Raw genomic sequence first — 18,908 nt, 5'->3', positions numbered from 1 at the left:
CCGCCACCTCAAAGGCCTCTGGAACAGTCTGGCTGTGGAATAGCTTCGAAAATGGACATTTCGGCTATCAAAGTGGCTCGCAGACCACTGTAGTCCCGTGGCATACTGACCCCTATGACCATCCTGAGGCTCAGGATTTGCAATATAGGAACCTAGTTAATTTCGTTCAGTGCATTTTCTAAGCACATATGATTGTGGGGTGTACTTGATCCCGTGATAGCCATGGAACAGATTTGGAAAATCACCTTTCCAGGCAAGAGGCTGAAGTCAAAACAGGGACCCCACTCCTGTACCTGCCATGGCTGTGGATTTCAGCCATCCTTGCTCAAACTGACGGGTAAGCCCTGGGTCATTGCTTCCAGTGCATACCTGGTCTTAGTCACACTTGGCAAGGGTGTGGCCTCCCAGCTGCCAGTTTGGCCATCAGGTCCTGGACCTTGCCACAGCCTTTCCTGTGTGTGGGAATGTGGGGAAGGACTCCATAACACATTCTAGAACTTCTTGCCAGGTTAGTTTGCTGATGAGGTATGGATAACCCTGGGAGCCTTCTAAAAAGTCTGAAGGGCAAGAGACCAGACAGCAGACAGACACGAGGGTGAATCCCCACAGTTTATTATGGAAGCCAATAAAAGAGCCACATTAAGTATTTCACAAAATGCATGACATTCATTGTTGTAATATGCAACATGGAATATTATATACACATCAAAACCACACGACAGCCAAAACACACACACGGCACCAGCTCATACCAAAACGAAACACACAAGTGCTTTCTCAATATTAAAAACAACTGTGATAAAAACATATTAATATTTTGAACCATGTTTACAATAAAGAACAATTCATATTTTACTAAATAACAAATATTTAACAGCAAAAACTTTATACCAAATATCTATTTTGAATTATAACAAAATAGTACTTATAATAGTTTATAAAGACAGACACAAAATTATAACATTTATGAAAAAAAAGTTTTGTGTATAAAATAATAGAAATCTGGGCAGGATCAAAATGGTTGCCCAGAACGCACACGCCAGCGCCTAACTTTGAAAGTGCTTCAATCTGCAAGCCTGTGGCAGGAAGTTTTGTGGGGTTTACTTTTTTAATGTCAAGTTACAATAGTTAGGAATGTGAGAATACATCACCCATTAATGCTACCACAATGAAACACACGAACACAGAACAGACACATCTACAGGGGTGAGAAAGGAGTCACCCCACGGGTGCCTGGGCGAGGCCCCTTTTGCCTGTTCCCTTTGAGACCCATCCAGGCAGATCATCTTTCTTCCTCCCACCCTCACTGGGATCCCCCTCAGCCTTTCCTTCTCCACAGCCCCTGCACTGGCCCCTCCCCAGGGAGGGCCCCTGGATCCTGTTGGGCCCTCCAGTGCCCCTGCCCCTCACCAAGGCCAGAGTTACTACCTGCCACATCTGCAGTCTCAAACAGATGGCTGCAGGCAAGGAGGGTTAGCGTGCAGGAAATGAACCTTCCAGACACCGAGGGTTGTGGGGCTGCATGCACCTATTCCATAAGCCTTGAAGAGTCTTTGCACATCTTGGTCTGTTTCAGAACTGGGAAGGAAAATCCAGGAATACACTTATTTTTAATTTCACATTAATTTTGCTGCTAACCCCTCTTCCAATGCTCTTGCTTGACTTGGTTCTGTCAGGAAAATGCAGGAGACCAGTGAGAAGTTTGGGAAGCTGACATAGGACATTCTCCTGTGTGGCTAGTGAGATGTGGCTGAACTTCCGTGACAGTGACCACTGAGGGTCAGGTGGATGTGGGCTGTCATTCTGTGTTTTTGTGAAGAGAATCCAATGCCTCCCTAACATGAAAAAGCAAATGGATGGAAAACAAAAGCAAACCGGAATCTGAAACAGACAAAACTGCCTACAGACTCTCCAGAGCCTTACACTCTTCCCAGGAGGGGTCCCCAGTGGCCAGCCCTCAAAATGCCAGGGACAGGAGCCCCTCCCGTTCTGCCCAGCCTGCCCCTTGGCCCTTCTGCACCTGAACAACTCTGACAAATCTCACTTATATCTGTCCTTTCTCCTTCCCCCTCTCCTTCTCCACAGCTTTCCAGCGGCAGCCTCCCCCCTCCCCCGCAGTGGCTCCCGACCCCACAGGGCCTGAGGCACCTCAGGGGGAGGGCTCTCTCCGTCTAGTCTCTCGGCTTTCATCTCCGCCCCACACCCTGAGCTGGGCTTAGCAGACAGTGGCTGGGGGTGGGGTGGGGGTGGGGTGGGTGCAGGATGGGGGCAGGGTGGGGGACTCTCCCAAGAGCAAGGGGGCGGAGAGTGGGGGTTAAGGAAGGGAAGAAAGAAGTTCCTTCAGAAGAACCCGTATCCTAACACATCCTCACTAGGGGAGTGACTGGCGCTGGGGCAGTCAGTGAGGGAACAGGAAGTGGTGGACCCCAGATGCTCAAGCCCAGGACTTTGACAGATGGGGGGGAGGTGACAAAAACACCTGGCCGCGACGCTGGGTGTCTGACTCTGAGGTGAAACTGAACCTTTGCCTGGAGCTGAGGAGGGCTGCTAACCCTCCCCAGGGAGCTGGGTTAAGCCAGACACAAGTCTTCTTGCCTCATACAAGCCCTGGAAAGGATAGCTAGGACAGAGGCTGGCAGGTGTGTGGGGGCTTGTGCTCCAGACCTCAGTGTAGCCAAGGTCGGTGAATAAATATGGGCTAGGGGGCAGGGGCGGGCAGCTGGGCGTCCAGCTATAGCCAAAAACCACCTGGCTCAGCGGGTCCCACCGGGGAGGAGTGCCAGTGTGCCTGCCCAGGGCCGCCACCAAGGAAGATGCTGGGGAGTAAGCCTAAAGGCTCCTGTACCCCAAGGTCAGGAGGCAGAACAAATAGCAGCAATAGGTAATTTCCAATGTCCAAACTGGTTAGGCTGGTACAGGGCACCCTCAAGGGTGGCAGCAGTTCCTGCCCTGCCCAGGCTGGCTTAGGTGAGGATCCCCAGGACGCTGGCTGTTCTGGACACCAACTGAGCAGTGACAGGAGGTGGGGGCGCGAAGTACAGGGTGCCAAAGCATGCTCCCCCCTCTTTTCTTCCCTCCTGCCTTCACCACCATCAGACCACGAACGAAAACACAAGGGGGTAAGGGGAGGGAGGGTTCAGAAGGTAATAAGCACATTCTGCAGCTCAGCCAACTGGCGCTAACACTGTCATGGGCACACAGAGCCCGGCCCTGGCCCTGGCCCTGGCGAAGCTAGGGGGCAGTGGAGATCCAAGAGAACGGGAGTCAGGAGGGGGGCGGGGCCCTTTTGTATTGGGGGAGGGGTTGCTGGAAAAGAGGCCAGAGGACAACACAGGCGGGCTGCTGGCCTCCCACCCAGCCCCTCCCCACCCCACAGGTTTCTGTCTCCGTCCCCCACCCCTCGGCTGGGCTGGGCTGAGACCAGAGTGAGGCTACACTGTAGCACTCAGCATGGCCTCTGTCTCAGGCAGAATCTCATTCTGATTGGAGTCCAGACCGAAGAACTTGACACTGAGGCCATCCACAGGGTGCAAGACGGGGACTAGAGTGATGCGAGGGAAGGTCCGGGTGGCCAGCTCGAAGCGACTGGAGCTGGCCAGCTCCACCGCCAGCACCTTCAGGAACAGCTTGGCCAGGTGCTTGCCCAGGCAGGTCCGCACGCCACCACCAAATGGGAGGTAATGGAAGCGGCCATCCTTGTCCTCACTGCGTGCCTGGCTGAAGCGGTCAGGGTCAAACACGTTCACATCCTTGAACACAGGTGCTGTGTCGTGGGTGTCTCGGATGCTATACATGACACTCCAGCCTTTAGGGATCTGGAAACCCTGGAGGGAGATGGAGCAGGGGGTAGAGATGTTCAAGGACTGTCCCACCAAAGACACTCCCCCAGCACACTAGTTCAAGTCTCCATATGGGTCACACAGGTTGGCTTCATTGAGTTCGACATTTGGAGTAAGTCTCCCCCACAAGACCGAAAGCTACTAGAATCAGGCACTGCTTTCTGCCTCCCGCCTCCCCAAGACCCCAAGACAGCTGTCTTTTCCTGGCGTTTAGCCAAAGCCTCAGTCACCCACTACCACCAACCAGCACTGGAGCCCAGCCTCACATCCAGTTCGAAGGTCTGCAGCACGGTACGGTAGCCACCGGAGATGGGCGTGAAGAGCCTCATGACTTCCTTGATAATGCAGTCCAGGTAGCGCAGGCCGCTAAGTGTGTCCAGGCGCAAGGTGCCCTCACAGGGACAGCCACCACCATGCAGCAGGCCCTGGGATCGAAGTTCCTCCCTCAGCTTCTCCAGCACAGCAGGGTGTTTCAGCAGCTGCATAATCAAGGATGTACTGGCACTGGCTGTGGTGGCATAGGCTGCGAAGATCAGCTCCAGGGTACCATCCTACAGCAGTAGGGAGACGGGCGTTTTGGGTTATTTGCAGCAGCCGCATAGGGTGGACCTACAAAGCTAGCTTTCCCCAGAGCCCATCTGCCCTGGGACCTGCCTCCTGGCAACCACCAGTACTTCTGCTCTGAGTTTCGTTCTTAAAAGGCTCGTGGAGGTCACAGCCTGACCTCCAGCCTAGTGGAAACGCACTGCTGTGACTCGGCAGAAGCACAGGCCTGCGGGCTCCAGAGCTTAAGGTCGCTTCTTGCTTGGTGCTGGCCAAGCACTGAGTGAACCTGCTCAAAGCAATAAGCTCATAGAAGAGAAATGACATGCAGCGTGTGCGTGCGTGCGTGTGTGTGTGTGTGTGTGTGTGTGTGTGTGTGTGTGTGTGTGTGAGAGAGAGAGAGAGAGAGAGAGAGAGAGAGAGGTAACTAGGTATCCATGCCCCCAGCTTCTTCCTCCATCCCCAGAAGAGGGATGCCTTAAAGGTGGTCAGATGGGCAGGCACACATAATAGAAGCAGCATAATGCAACATCCAGGAGGACCTAAGAGGGGACTGCAGTGAAACCCAGAGGTCCCCTCATCCCAATGCTTGGGTACTGGGTAATGAGGTTACAGCAGCTTCTCCCCAGTTTCTTAGGGAAGTCTGTAGATATCAGGTAATGGGGTGCAGAATGGGGGTGCAGGTGGGGTGGTGAACAAGTCCTCTCAAATGGAAGAGACGCCCCCACCACCAGACAGGAACTCCTGCAGAGCCAAGGGACTGAGGCCCAGCCATGTTCAGGTGGTGGGACAGTGCAGGACTGGAGAAGCTGTAAGAGGAAGGAGTCCATATACAATCAAAGCTCTCTGGAGTCTGGAGCTGGCCTCCAGTGCATGGCTCTGGGCATGCGTCTTCTCGGGATCATGCAATGAACTGAGAGAATAACCCAGGGATAGGCTCAATGGGAGGCATCAACAGGCCTCTGAGAGCTGGTTTGTAGATCTAAGGGTCATTGCTCAAAACCCTCTTAAGAACAACAGAGATGGATATGAGTAGGGATAGAACTTATGGGGCCTGGTCACTCCAGGACATGGTACACACAACCCCAAGCCCGGAAGAGTCCCAGGTGTCCTTCAGAGCAAGGGCACAGATGCCACTCTGCTTTTGCCTCAGCACCGCGGGGCCAGGGGCAGTTACTGCCACTACTGCTCAGGGAGCTGACTGCAGTGAAGGCAGCCAGGCCGACTCTTGCTCTGGAGAGGGAAGTGAGTAAAGAGTTCATGGTGGGCGTGGAATGCACACCTACCTTCAGCTCCTGCATGGTCATCTCCTTGCCATGCTCCTTGCTGCTCTCAATGAGAATGTCCAGGGCGTCTGAGTAGTCCTTGCCCTGGGTACACTGCAGCTTCTCACGGATAGCCTTTTCGAGGCCCTTCTGAAGGATCTGCCGAGCTTGGATGCCCTAGGGGAGAATGGACCATCAGCTCCTCTTTCTAAGCCTCTGGAATATAGGAAAGGCTCCAGGCCCATCCTGTTGCCATCCCTGATCTCATCTGTCTGTTCCCAAGCCCTGTGCTCCCTGCCCCCCGCCCCAGCACCTGTCCGGCGGTGCATTTCCCTATCTTCCCAGACAGCGGGTACTCACCCTTCGGTAGCCACTGAAGGGAAGGTCCACAGGAAGAGAGAAGACATTCTCCACAAACTGCTGGTACACCTCAAAGAGGTGGCCCAGGTCCTCCTCGGGGATGCTGAAACCCAGCAGTACACGCACGGCCATCCGGAAGGTAAGTCGCTGGGCCTCCTGATACACATTGATGGCCTCAGGCTGGCTGCTCCAGGCCCGGAGTGTGTCCTGGATTACCAACTGAATCTTGGGCAGGTAGCTCTCTAGTGCCTCATGACTGAAGATCTTGGAGAAGACCTGAAGTGGGAGTCAGGTGGTAAGGAACCTGCAGCCAGGCGAAATGCTGTCCACACCCCTCCCACTAAGCTCCCTGGGGTGGCTCTAACCCAGCTCCCTTGTGCAGTCCCCTGTACTGAGCCTTCACTGTCCGCCTGTGTCTGTGAGAGAGTGGGAGGCTCTCTAAGCCTTGGGGCACCACAGGGGCTAGGGTGGGGCCACACAAAGGACTCTGCACTCCTGTCCAGGGACTGTCCGAGTCCCTGGACCTTGGGTAGAAGCGTCAGGAGAGGAGGGACGCAGGTGTCTGGTCACAGAACACATGGGAAATAAGTATACGGCTCCCTCTGCTCCACTGGCAGGCAGGATCGAGAACCTATAGCTAGACAGAAAGCAGGACTTTCTGGGGACCCAAATTGCCAGAAGCTGTATCATCCAAACATCTACTGTGTGCCCAGGCCTAGAGGCAATAGCATTCTATCCCAGGAGGTTGCAAAGGCACAAGAACCTTTAATTCTAGCATCTTCTAGGACCATCAAGGTTCCCATTTCCTGGCCTTGCACCCATCCTCATGATTGGCTGGGAAGTGGTCTGCCTCCACCCCAACATGAGCATGTTTTCACACAGCTACCCTCTGACCAAGAGAGGGAGGGTGTCTGTTTATTTACACACAGCCTGTGGGTCTACTTATATCCCTAGTACAAGTCCAGAGTAGGAGGTACCCCTAGAGCTTAGAAAAGAGGGAGAGTGAAGGGGAGGAAACCCACCCGCCCGTGTGTGCGAAACCACACAAGCACACTGCCCTCCCGTCTGCCCCCCAAACACAACCACCGCACAAACTGTAAATGTGAGAATTTCCCCTGCAGTCAGCTCATGGAGGAAAAGGTAACATTTTCCTGGCGTGCGCCCTGCATGGCTAATGGGAGGGCTGGTTTGCAGAAATAACAGTGCTGGCCCTTCAGTGGCCCAGCCACTTCGCACAATAGCACTTTCATTCCCCAATTCCCAGTGGGCAGAGGGAGGGGAGGGAGGCCAGTGAGGGGCAGAGGACTGCACTGCCCAGGCCAGATCCACTGCCAAGGGACAGCCTAGAGGAACAAGGGTGGCGGGAGGTCTTCCAGGTCACTCACACCTTGCCCAGTTTGGGGGGGTTCTGGGGGATTTCCTAGCAGGGGCCCTCAGCCGCTACTTCTGGTCAGAGGGTTGTAGAGGAAGAGTGTATTGGGTGTCTGTGCCCTTGTCCTGGTGTTCTTAGAAGCAGGTCCAGCCTTTAGCCAAGGTGTCTTAAAGGGGAGTGGAAAAGTGCGCACTCACCCTCAGGAGTCCAATCAGTGACTACCGATCACCAGAGGGCTCTACAGGGAACAGAGCTCTAGGGGTTCGCCAGGAAACCGTGTGGAGGCCGGGGGATACCTTACTGTGAGAGCACACTGAAGAAGCTGGCTATGGGGGGAGAGGGGATAACGAGGCCACACTGGCTGAAAACCAGTAAACTGGAAAAGGGAGAGAGTAGGAAATGACCCAGTGCCCAAAGGTGGCATGTGCTGCAGGGACAGCGTGGAGGCCACTATCACCAGAACCAGACAAGGCCAAGCAAGCCATCGGGATACTACAGCAAAAAATGGCCAGGAAGGTCCAACTGGATGTCCAGAGGCCTAACTTACAATGAGGGATTTGTCCCCCATCTCAGTGTGTGCCTGTGGTCATGATGCTTACTCCAAGGCTTTGGTTTCTCATCCATAAGATGGTGAGACCTATCCAAGAGACCTCTGGGATATTTTCAAGACACACAGCATCTTAGCACCTATTTCTGCGTTCCCAAGAAGAAGCCCTTCCCAGCAGCACAGCTCCATGACACCCCAGCCCTGTGGAGACAGCCTGGCACCCCATACTCACACCACCCAAGGCCCTAGGAAGCCTACACAGGCTACCCCAGTGGCTGATAGAGAAGCTTCCTGAGAGGGCCCACTGGGATCATGAACAAGCCCCTTGTGCCCCTTAGGTTACATTCCCTGCGCCATCTAGCGACAGCTAACTGAATCACTTCTCTGGCCTGAGGGGCCCAGGAGGGCAGGGACAGCCCAGAAAGACATGGAGGGTCTGGAGTTAAGTAAGGAACTCCATGGCAGGGGGTCCAAACTTGCCCTCAAGAGGAGAAGGGGTCCTGAGAAAGGTCAAGAACCATGGCCACTCTCCCCCTGGAGCTGTGAGGAGAGTAGTGAAAGACCAGACCCTGTCTCTTGGCTTGCTGCTCCTCTGGGTCTGGTTCCCCCATCGGTTTTATGAAGAGTCCACTTAGCTGTCTCAAAGTCCATTCCCACCCAGATATTCCCCGTTTCTCCTTGGAGGCTCTCCTCCTGCTCCCTTACGAAAGGTGGAGAAAGCACAGGCACGGGAACCAAGCAAAGGCTGGTAGCAGGCATTTCATGGCCCTGTCTCTGGTTCAGCTGCTCTAGAGACACAGGGGCCTCCCAGGCAGACTCTGGGAGGATGCCAAGTTCACATCTCTGGGTCTGTGCCCAGGGCTAACAAGGCAGGCACTTCCCAAAGCCAGGCAGCCCAGAAACCACCAGCCACCACGGAGGACAGGCAGAGGTGCCTGCCAGGGCAGGGAGAGGCCTGGGCCCCATCAGTTTGTTGGATCTGAGGCTGCTGGCCACTGGGGTCAGGCCTGGGGCACAGGGGGCGGTGCCTGGGAGCAGCTCCCTAAGAAGACAGTTCTGGCCCAGGAGCACTGGCCCTGACCACAGGCAACACAGTGGCCAGGTTGTTTTGTCTTTCATGGGGTCTTCCCTGGGAATTCCCAGAATGAAGCCAAGAATGCCACACAAAGATCCATGGGAATCAGCCAGGCCCCAACAGAGCTCTGCCGATCAAGCAGCAGGTATGGATTTTACAAGGGATGGCTGCTGGGAGGGCAAGGACAGAGGGTCCTAGGACACCCCAGGCACCCACCTCAGGGTACCTATAGAATCACAAGAAGGCCCGGAGGGAGGATGGTTGCTATATTCTAAATGTCCTTGGAGAATATTCCCTGGCCCTTTCTGTCTCCTCAATAACATATTTACCTTCCGTGTCTGCCTATCTCCCTGTGGATAGAACCTGGTTGTATGAGGCCTAGAATGTTCATCTGAGCTTGTCAAAGTCTAAATCCCCTCTAATTGTCTTTACAGATACCTTCTCTCTCAGCCAGACTTCCTCTTGCCTCTAATCTGGTGTCCCTGGGATGAGCGGGCACTTTGTAAAATCCCACAGCCTCACAGGAGCAGTACCCGCCTGGTCAGTGAGCAGTTGAGGGTGGATGTACAAGTCGGTGGGCAGCCACAGCGGTGGGCAGGGCCTTAGAGGGAGCCCACTGCCCAGCCAGTGACTCAGCTGAGGAGGAATGGAAGCGGCTGCCCAGGAGGGGTGGGGGCCAGGCAGGCCACCCAGCCAAGCCACCGGAGCCTCAGCCTGTCCAGTGGAAAGAATAGCAGAAGGCGGGCAGCGGTCTGCATAGGGGCGACGCCAAGGTGTGTACTTTATACTCCAGTGAGGAGGGGGACCAAAGAGGGTGTCATTCTCTAGCTGCCTGCAATGCCACCTGGCTTCCCCTTCACCTAGGGCTGGCCTCACTCATCCCTTCTGGTCATACAGGGTTGGCCAAGCGTCCCCCTTCCCTATCTGCACACGTCCCCCTCCCCATGTGTGTACCCCTCCTACCTAAACTCTTCCACAGACTCCCAACCAAAGTATTGGAAGAGTAGGGGTCAACTGGCTGCCCAGTTGCTTACCATCTTCCAGCCCCGAAAACCCCCTTGGAAATCTGAGAGCCATAGGAGAAGGACTTCTCAAGGTCATAGAGCAGAGTAACTGTCTATACCCTGTGGTAGGATCCTCCATCCCCCTCCCCCCATCAATCTTTTGGGCCAGGGGAGCCCAGGATGACTACAATGATTGGCATCAGGGCTCAGGGCCAGAAAAGACTCCAGCTGAGCCTCCCCTCGCCCACCAAGGCCACATTTGCTTTCCAAAGCTAGCAGGGTGAGGGGTCATCAGTGGGACCGCAAGGAGACATCAGGAGAAGGCCACAGAAAGGAAGGGATACAGGAAGCAGAGGCCCCCACACTCACCCTGCCTGCTTCCTTGTAGCAAGGGCAAGCAGAGGGAGGAATGGGCACCCAGACACTCTGGCAGCTAGCCTGGGCTTCCTCCCCCGCTGACCTTCAAAGAGATCCACTCCTGCCACTGCCTCCTCCCCTGAGCCTACTTGCTACAGCTACCTTAATTTCTGGATGAAGGACTTCATCTGGCAGGACAAAGGCTTTGTTCCCCTAGGGCTGGGCTGTCTGGCTATGCTCCCTACCTACCCATGGACATCGAATTAGCTTGGAGCTTCTGCCCTGAGCCACGCCTGGGTCCATTGGGCATGTCTGTGGCTCCCTGTGTAAGGAGACAGAGGCATCCAGAGCCTAGTGGGGTGCAGCTGGCCTCCCCCATGATTCTACTACCAAGGACCACTCTGGGCTCTGCTCACCTACTGGGCAGGAAACCTACTCTTGCATCTTTCTGACTGTAGGGGGTCTTGGGATCCCTGTTTGGCACACCGAAGTCTCTCAGTGCTGAGACCCAGCTCCATCTACAAACGCACAGAGAAAATGGGGCTGCAGAGCTGAGGTTTCCAGATGTGCTGCCTTCTTTTTGTCTCTTACAACTTCTTGTCCTTACCTCTTCAACCAGACTCCACCCATCCTTCCTGGGCAGTAAGCCAGCCACTCTGTACAATCTGTCAGATAGGACCCTCCGCCCCAGCTTGGGAGGGGTTCCAAAGGAAGAGACAGGGAGGGAATGTGAGGCCTGGCTTCCACAGGTGATGAAATCAAACTAGGGGATACTCTGGACTCCTCCAGGCAACCCCACCCCTGCTAGTCCTAGACCACCAGGGCAGCGGGGGCCAACATGTGGAGTGCATGCTGCAATCCCTGTGAGGAGCCCTTTCCCCACACATCTGGTTAGACCTCCCAGAGAAGCAGTAGTCACCCACCTTAATGGAAACAGTGACTTTTCTAGTTCTCAGCCAGCCATGCCCCAGCACACCTGGGCCCCACTTCCCGCACCGTCATCCCAACCAGGCCGGAGCCGCACTGGCCTCGTCCTGGCCATGAGGTGCCCTCCAGGCTTTTGCATCCTCAAAACTGACCTATCTCTTCAGGGCAACTTGGACATTCAGGAACATGGCCCCTGAGTATTCAAGTCTTGTCCTTCCTATCAAGTTCTACTTCCTGGGGTCAAGGACCAAGCTCCCTCCTACTTAGTACCTATGAACTCCGCAAACAGCACCACGGATGGATCACGCTTTAGCGTGACTAGAGAGGAATCCTACCCATGCAACCACTACAAACCATGCACACATTAGCAGATATCCCTTCTGGGTTTTGTCTCTGGAGCCTGGGTCAATATGTTCAGGCCTCTGACCTTCTCTATCCCCAAGAGCAAGGAAGCCTGGAACTCAGGAGAGAGGGACTGCAGAGTCCCAGCGCATGTCCTGTTTCCCACCTCATCAGAATGCTCTCTTCCTGTCCCATGCCTCCCCTGGCACTGTTCATCTGTCCTGTCCCCTTGCCCGCTGGTAGACAATGTGGACTCAAACCTTGGCCTTTCCCACTTGGCTCCTGGAAGTCAGAGGGCAACCCAGGGGGAGGCAGGTGGAGAATGTGAGCTTCCCAGGCACTCGCCAAGCTCGGAGGCCAGTGTGCTACCCTGGGCCTGACACCCTGGTCCTGGTCAAACCTTCTTCTTTCTTCTCAGCACCGTGCCCCTACCCCAGCTTCCTGCTGCCCCAGCAGGCTGAGTCCATGACCTTGGGGGTTCAAATCTCAGTCTAAATCTGAGATCCCTCTGCATTGAGCCTCTGAAGGAAGTGAGGAAACAGTAGCTTGGAGCTGGGTTCCCGAAGGTCTCAGCTCTCTGTCTCTTAGCTCTTTAACAAAGAAACAAGCAAAGAAGCTGTGATGGAGTCTAAAGGGGGGTATCGCTGCCCCAGCCCCTCCCCCATTTGCCAGCAAACTGTGTTAACCGCTTCCAGCATCCATTCAGGCCTTCAGAAGCCCTTCCTTGGAATTCTTGAAAAACCTGCACGTCTTCCTTTGATTTTTTTTCTCTTGTGCCTGCCAAGGAGAACGACCCTTACAGGACGGTTCAGAGAACATTAAAACCCAGAAGCTGTATCAATGATTACCCCCACTACTCCTCAGACCACCTAACAGTAGGGTTGCTGGCAAGAGGCATGGTCCCCATGGTCCCCTCTCTTCCCCATCCCTTGTTCCACAGCTCCTCCCCGAGGCAAGAGGCCCCTTTTCTTCTTTTAAGGTTCCAAACCTGAGCGAATCCTCTGACCCAATGGAAAAAACAGTGAAGGAGCCTTGCAGCCTTCCTTCTGGCGGCTTCCAGCCCAAGGCCGGCGCCCCGCCCGCCTGCCCGCCCGCCGGCAGGCTCAGCCTTCGGGTTACTGCAGTTCAAACAGCACGTGCCGCCCGCGCTCCCAGCCCAGCGGTGGCGGCGGCGCAGCTGGAGGGGGCGGGGAGGCGTGCAGCTTGCGCGCTGGCTCGCCTGCTGCGCGTCTCTGCTCTAGCTCGGGAAATCCACCGGATAAACACCCACTTTCTCTTCCTCTTTCTGGAAGCTGGGTGCGCTTTGAAACTTAGCGCACCTAGCCTGCGCTTCCACCCCTTGTCCTCACCACCACTGGTCCGCGTGCCTGCCAGGGCAGGGGTTCCAAGCCCACCCAACCGATTCCCCTGGCTAGACCAGGACACCGCTGCCCACAACACACACGACAGAGACGCCTTCCAGGCAACCTGTGGCTGCTAGGCCAGGTTTGGTTTTAGCACGATCTGTCTTTGGGGCTTTCCTGGAGGAAACTTTGAGAAATGGGGGTTGGGGAGTGTGTGTGTGTGGGGGGGGTGGAACCGCCCGGCCCGCCCCCTTCCTTTTCCAGTAGAGTGGTGCACTGAGCAACCGCATCTGTCACCGCAGACCCCACACGTTCAAGCTTTGTCCAGACCATATCCAGACAGGCCCCATTGACCCTAGTGATGCCCACCGCGCAGTGGGCCAGCAAAGGGGGCCCGATTCTAGCCCGGATTCGAGCTGGAAACGTCTATGCAGAGGAGCTCAGATTTCTGTGCGCCTTGCCCTTGGAAGGTAGTCCTAATGCAAGGTCTGAGCTCTTACCTTGCGCTTGTTGCGGTGGATGTCGCCAATGGAATTGGCCACCGTGTTGGGGCCCAGCAGCACGCGTGCGCTCCGCGGCCATTCAGTGCTCACTAGCTGGTGTTCTCCCAGGAGGATCTTGCGCACGTTCTCCGCACCGGTCACGCGGATTAGCGGCCGCCCCAGCAAGTGTGTCTTGAAAACATTGCCGTACTTCTCCCGGCGCGACGACTGGAAGCCAGAACCCTGCAGGAATACACCAGAAGCCTCTCAGGGCTCACAGAGGACCTTGCATCCAGCCCCACCCTAGGCACCCTTCCTTGGGTTCCTGTCATTCTCTCTCTCTCTCTCTCTCTCTCTCTCTCTCTCTCTCTCTCTCTCTCTCTCTCTCTCTCTCTCTCTCTCTCTCTCTCTCTCTCTCTCTCTCTCTCTCTCTCTCTCGGGTTTTATTTTTCACGGCGTGCATTAGGACTGGGAAGTGGGGCCTGGAGGATAATAAATAATGTGGGAGCACGAAGATGCAGGGGCACCCACGGAAGGCTGCTTTTAGTAATGGCTTTGCGGCAGCGCGGGGGGGGGGGCTATCCCCGACGGCTGGACCTGAAGTTGGAGCCTGATCCCCTACCCCTGCGCGGCGGAGCCTCTCGGAATAAATATTTCCAGGCTCCAGGCCACGGGCTGGCGAGACCCCGCGGGGTGGCCGCAGGCCAAAGATTATTTATAGCGGCGAGTTGTGCGTGCCCGGAGGCTGTCCCCAGAGATGGGGGTTGGAGTTTCCTCTCTGCTCCGGTGTGGCCCTCCGTGGGCTCCGCAGGGTGGAGTCTTGGGCCCAGAGCCACGACTCTCCTGAAACATTTGTCCAGGGAATAACTGGGACGAACTTTCGTCACCGCCCTGAAATTCGGAACTGGAGCACCAGGAAGGTGCTTATGAACGGCGGTGGGATGGGGCGCGGTGACCCGCGCAGGTAACCGGATCTCGGGGGCCCCTGGGCGAGCCCTGTGCTCCACAGTTAGCGGCCTGTGGTGCCGGAAACCTTCATCGCATTCGCCACCCAGTCTGCCTTAACCCTTCTCCCGCCAGGGTGCACCGAGTGCAAAGTGGCGGAGAGCCACCTGTCCGCCCCTCCGGACTGCAGAACTGTGGCCGGGCTCCCGCCTTCGCGTCGTGGTCTCCCAAGGACACGTCTGCTCCCTCCACCGAGAGATAGAAAGCTCCCCTTTCCTAGGTTGACACCACCCCCTTTACTTTCCTTTCTCCCAGGGAAACTATACTCCAGTTAGAAGTGAACACGCCCCAGATGCGAAAAGTGACTACAGAACCCAGATTCTTAATGGCTTTTCCACATGCTTCTGGGCCCGGCGCGCGACAGGGAGCGAGGCGGGATCCCCCGCGCCACCTGGAGGAGCCGAGTCGGGGACGCCCCCATCCAGACGCCGTTTTAGACGGCGCCGGCTCCTTTAAGAGAAGTCGGGCGGAGGTGGGGTGCGGCAGAGGGGGGCTCAGAGCGGGGATCCCGTCCTCGTCTGCCGCGCAGTCTCCCTCGGTCGGTCTCACTCCGTCTCTCCTCTCCCGTCTTTGCCTCTGTTTTTCTTTTCTTTCGACACAAAAGTTGGGTTGTGAATTTTCCGAGGTCGCCGCCGCCTCGCCCCTCGCCCCCGCCTCTGATCTGCCTAACTATAATTAAAGTGCGTTTTTTGTGGCTTTAATAAAGAGTTATTTGTCCGCCGTTTCCACGGCCTTCACAAAGAGGACTTTCATAGGGGCGGCCGTTCGGGCCGCGAGTCCAATTTATACAAAAATGTATTTTTAGCCCTGGGCTCTGTTTAGATGGTGCTTAGTGGAAACCGAGAGCCCTTGGAGGTCCCCCGTAAAATCTGATAAATTACTCAGAAAAAAACACCGGATTCGGAGGGTTCACTTTAACCCCTTAAGCAACCTGGGTCCCTCCTCTCCGGGGATCTGACCCCCAGGGGCGCGGATGCTCGGCCGAACGGTACCTCTCTAACTTCTGGGCTGGCTGCACCACACCCGCAAGGGCCCTGGTGAGATTGAGAAAAAGGACAAGGGACATGGGGGAGGGGCAATCAGGAAACAGGATGGGGACGATGATTCTGAGGCTTTGCCTTAAACAGGCGGGAACCGTTGCCCACTTGAGTTATTTTGTTTTCTAAATTCCCGGCTAAAGCCGGGACCACCGCCACAGTTAACCCTTTAAATGTGGAGACAACAGGCAAAAGAGATTTTGTCTCTAAGGATCGTCCGATTTGTTGAAGTGAATCCCACCGATTGGACAAGCACCCCACCCCCAAAGAAATGGTCCCACTATGAGTCATGGAGAATCCTGGGGAATATCTCAAGCCCCTCCATACTGGCCCCTCTCCTGTCACTTGGTCCCCAACTACTGGGTGCGGTGGTTTTGTGTGTGTGTGTTTTTGTGTGTGTGTGTGTGTGTGTGTGTGTGTGCGCGCGCGCGCGCGCTCACTCGCACTGACTGCACGCGTCTATTAATTTCAAGCCAAGCTTTCGCACGTCTAAACCCATAGGTCGGCGCGCGTGCGCTCATCTTTCATTTCTCTTTTTGAGGAGTTGGGGTTGTCTGTTTAGGGATATTCCGGCTGCTTCTAATGTCTGTGATCACCCGCCTGACAAACTCACCTCCCGCTGTCACCCCAGAGGTACACCCCCTCCAAAAAAAACCTGGGGTGTATCAAATTGCAAAAGCGATTGTCTAGCACTGGACGAGGTTAACTCCAGGTTAATCTGCCTGCTACTTACCTGGGTCTGGTCCTCAACGGGCCTGGCCCCAATTGTCGTCAGAGTGGAGTTATGAGGCGTCCAGTTGCATAGGCACAATCTGGATTTCTTACATACCTCTCCCAGTTTCCCTCTGCTAAACTGTCCCCACCCAATAAGCAAACAGACCCTTTTCCCCGAAAGCTGAGAGCTCTAGGCTCTCTTGCCTCGAATTTTCCTTAGGTTACCTTTTTTCCTCTCTCACCACATCATACAGACACACACTTGCGCGTGCGCGCGTGTACACACACACACACACACATACACACGAGTTGTGAGTAGCACCTTGTATCAGTCCAGTTGTACCTGAGCAGGATACATTGCAGGATCCTGGTCTTACCATTCCAAGCTGCCACCGGCCCTCTCCTTTACCTCTCAGCGTCTAGGCAGATACCCAGGACGCTAACACAGACAGAGGCAAAAAGACGCCCCTCCAGACTTGCTCTGCAGACCTAGCTGCACCCCTGCTTGGGAGCCCGAAATCCAGGCGCTTCATATTTGGGAGCCCTCTCTGCTCACCCACCCCACACCGTCATCAGCCCTCTGAACTAGCTCACCGGGAGCCTGAGGACTCCGAGCCGAGCTGCAGGCGAGCTGGGGAAACCCAGGCGGCGCCGATTGAGGCAGAGAAGGGGCGGGGCGGGAACCGGCGCGTCCGAGTGTCCGAGCTACCGGCGCCCCCTGGCCGGGCACCCGCGGCTAGCGGACTCTAGGAGCAGCTGGGCGAGAGTGCGCTTACCTGTAGCAACCAGTGGCCGGTCTCTCCGATGAGCGGGAATCCCATGGAGCCCTTGGGGATGGGCAGCTTGCAGCTCTTGTCTCGGGTAGCAGCCCATCGTAGCTGCCACAGCTGCTGCGACACCGCCAACAGCAGCGTCACGGACACCAGGCACGCGGCGAGGGTGGCCAGCGCCGACACCAGCTCCAAGCCCTCAAAAAGCATGTTGGCGGCCGCTCGGGGGATTGGCTGCGAGAACCGCGAAGGGGGAGGGGAGGGCCGGACCAGAGTGACGAGGGAGGGGAGGCTGAAGCCTGGGGTCCTGGCACCCCTCGGCGAAACCCAGGAGATGGGGCCGAGAGAAGGGGTCTGGAGGCTGCGAGGTGGTCGAAGAGAGGGAGGAAAAAGATTTCCTGGAAGAAGAGAGAAGACACGAGGCGACTCTAGGTGTAACTTTGTTTGTTTGTTTGTTTGTTTGTCCCTTTATGCGGGCTTAGGGCTGTTCTGGGAAGGTGAGATGGAGCTCAGTCAAGCTGGTGAGCTTGCTCTCCCCCTCAACCATCACACTAGAAAAACGTTGGAAAACTTTATCCACCAGGAGCCTCTCGGAACCCCCTTCCCTGCTCAAAGCGAGGTGGGAAAAAAATAAGGGGAACCGAGAGCTAGCGGAAATTGCGATCAATTTATCAAAAGTATTCCTCCAAAATTCCTAGGTGCATAAAAAGGAAAAAATCGGAACCCCAAATTCCAACGAACCCAGAAACTTTGGGGGCTTGGGAAAAGACTCCCCAGATGAGGCGAGTGCGGAGGCTGGAGCGGCCACGGCACCCAGAGGCGGGCGAGGCGGGCGCGTTGGTCTGAGCGCGAGTGCGGAGTCGGCGGGGCCGCAGCCGGGAAGGGACGCAGCCGGCGACAGAGCCCCGGGCGGGCGCTGGGGCGGCGGCAGCGGGAGGGAGGGGTGAGGCGGGGTGGGGTTGGGGGGAGGAGGTGGAAAACCCGAGCCCGGCTATCTATCAATTAAGAAAAGGCAGTCTGTCCCGGGACGCAGTCTCTCGGCTCTGGAGTTGCTGTTGGGGAAAAGAAAAGAGAGGAGGGGGAAAAAAAGAAAGAAAGAACGGCAAAAGGGGATGAAAGAGGGGGAAAGCAGAAGGCAGGACTTCAGGGCTGGTGGTTTGAAAAGCGTCTCTCAATCTGATTTGATCCAAGGCAAGGCGATGCGTGTGTTTATATAGAGGCGGGAGGCGCGCCGTGGGCACACAGCCAGCACCCCCCCCCTGGGCGCGCTCACAAAGCGGGAGGCGTGGTGAGAGGCCGGCCGGCTGCCGAGCGTGTGAGCTCCCGCCGGCCTCCCGCCCAGCTGCCCCGCCCGCCGCCCGCCGGGGACCCACTTGTAGGCGCCTCAGGATCAAACTCAGTTCACCTCGCGCCTTCTTTTCCTTCTCGCCCGCGTCTCGCCGAGTCCAGCACCTACAGACAGATGAGATGAGACACACGCCCCAGCGCGCGTGCACACACATTCGCGCTCGCGCGAACACACACACACACACATACACACCACATCACACACACACACACACACACACACACACACACACGAGCGAGCGCGCAGTGCGCACTGTCTTGGTGCCCATTTGGCTACTAAACTATTTCGCTCCCGCTTTTTCTCCCTCCTAGGTTCTCGAACCCGTCCTCCAGTTTTCAGCAGTCCCCTTGAGAAAGGTCCTTGTCCGACTGCCTCCTTGGCTGGGGGTTTCCAGAAGTCTCTACTGGTACCCCATCCCGCGGATTCAGCGGGACCCCCGCAGATGCAGACAGCAAGTACCACATGTGCCTCATTCCCTTCCTATTGCCTCTAGCAGGGTCCTCATTCTTAATCTCCGTGTCTCCAAACCTCAGTTGTCAAGGTCCACTTGTTTCTTACCCTACAAGGCCTGGAGGGTC

At 56.0% G+C, this 18,908-nt stretch overlaps 1 protein-coding gene and 1 long non-coding RNA gene across 4 annotated transcripts; one reads left to right on the top strand and one right to left on the bottom strand.

Annotated features, from left to right (window-relative positions):
• Positions 1 to 596: 596 nt before the first annotated feature.
• LOC101840643 (cytochrome P450 26B1) lies at positions 597 to 18,252 on the bottom strand. Of its 3 annotated transcripts, none has more exons than XM_013114111.3 (6): positions 16,989 to 18,252; positions 13,475 to 13,699; positions 6,008 to 6,283; positions 5,669 to 5,824; positions 4,106 to 4,390; positions 597 to 3,824 (listed from the first exon to the last, which is right to left on the bottom strand). In XM_013114111.3, the coding sequence occupies exons 1-6, from the start codon at positions 17,190 to 17,192 to the stop codon at positions 3,432 to 3,434; spliced, it is 1,539 nt and encodes a 512-aa protein (XP_012969565.1). In that variant the 5' UTR covers positions 17,193 to 18,252; the 3' UTR covers positions 597 to 3,431. The 3 variants fall into 3 exon arrangements, with proteins under 3 accessions (XP_012969565.1, XP_040594139.1, XP_040594140.1); XM_040738205.1 differs by lacking the exon at positions 16,989 to 18,252 and adding an exon at positions 16,556 to 16,843; XM_040738206.1 differs by lacking the exon at positions 16,989 to 18,252 and adding an exon at positions 16,590 to 16,843.
• On the top strand, positions 8,835 to 15,162 carry LOC121136824. The gene is made up of 3 exons (XR_005873977.1): positions 8,835 to 9,146; positions 9,436 to 9,774; positions 13,586 to 15,162. It is a non-coding gene; the product is annotated as an uncharacterized LOC121136824 (long non-coding RNA).
• Positions 18,253 to 18,908: the final 656 nt, after the last annotated feature.

Source organism: Mesocricetus auratus, unplaced genomic scaffold (assembly GCF_017639785.1).
Source record: "Mesocricetus auratus isolate SY011 unplaced genomic scaffold, BCM_Maur_2.0 Super-Scaffold_100676, whole genome shotgun sequence".
Lineage (NCBI taxonomy): Eukaryota > Metazoa > Chordata > Mammalia > Rodentia > Cricetidae > Mesocricetus > Mesocricetus auratus.
This window is presented reverse-complemented; position numbering and strand designations above follow the sequence as displayed.

Coding starts and splice junctions, on each gene's coding strand:
- LOC101840643 (XM_013114111.3), bottom strand. CDS start 17,192: ATGCTTTTTGAGGGCTTGGAGCTGGTGTCGGCGCTGGCCACCCTCGCC. Junction 6,284..13,474: donor TCCACCGCAACAAGCGCAAG/GTAAGAGCTCAG, acceptor CTCCCACTTCAG/GTCTTCTCCAAGATCTTCAG. Junction 4,391..5,668: donor TGACCATGCAGGAGCTGAAG/GTAGGTGTGCAT, acceptor CTACTGCTGTAG/GATGGTACCCTGGAGCTGAT.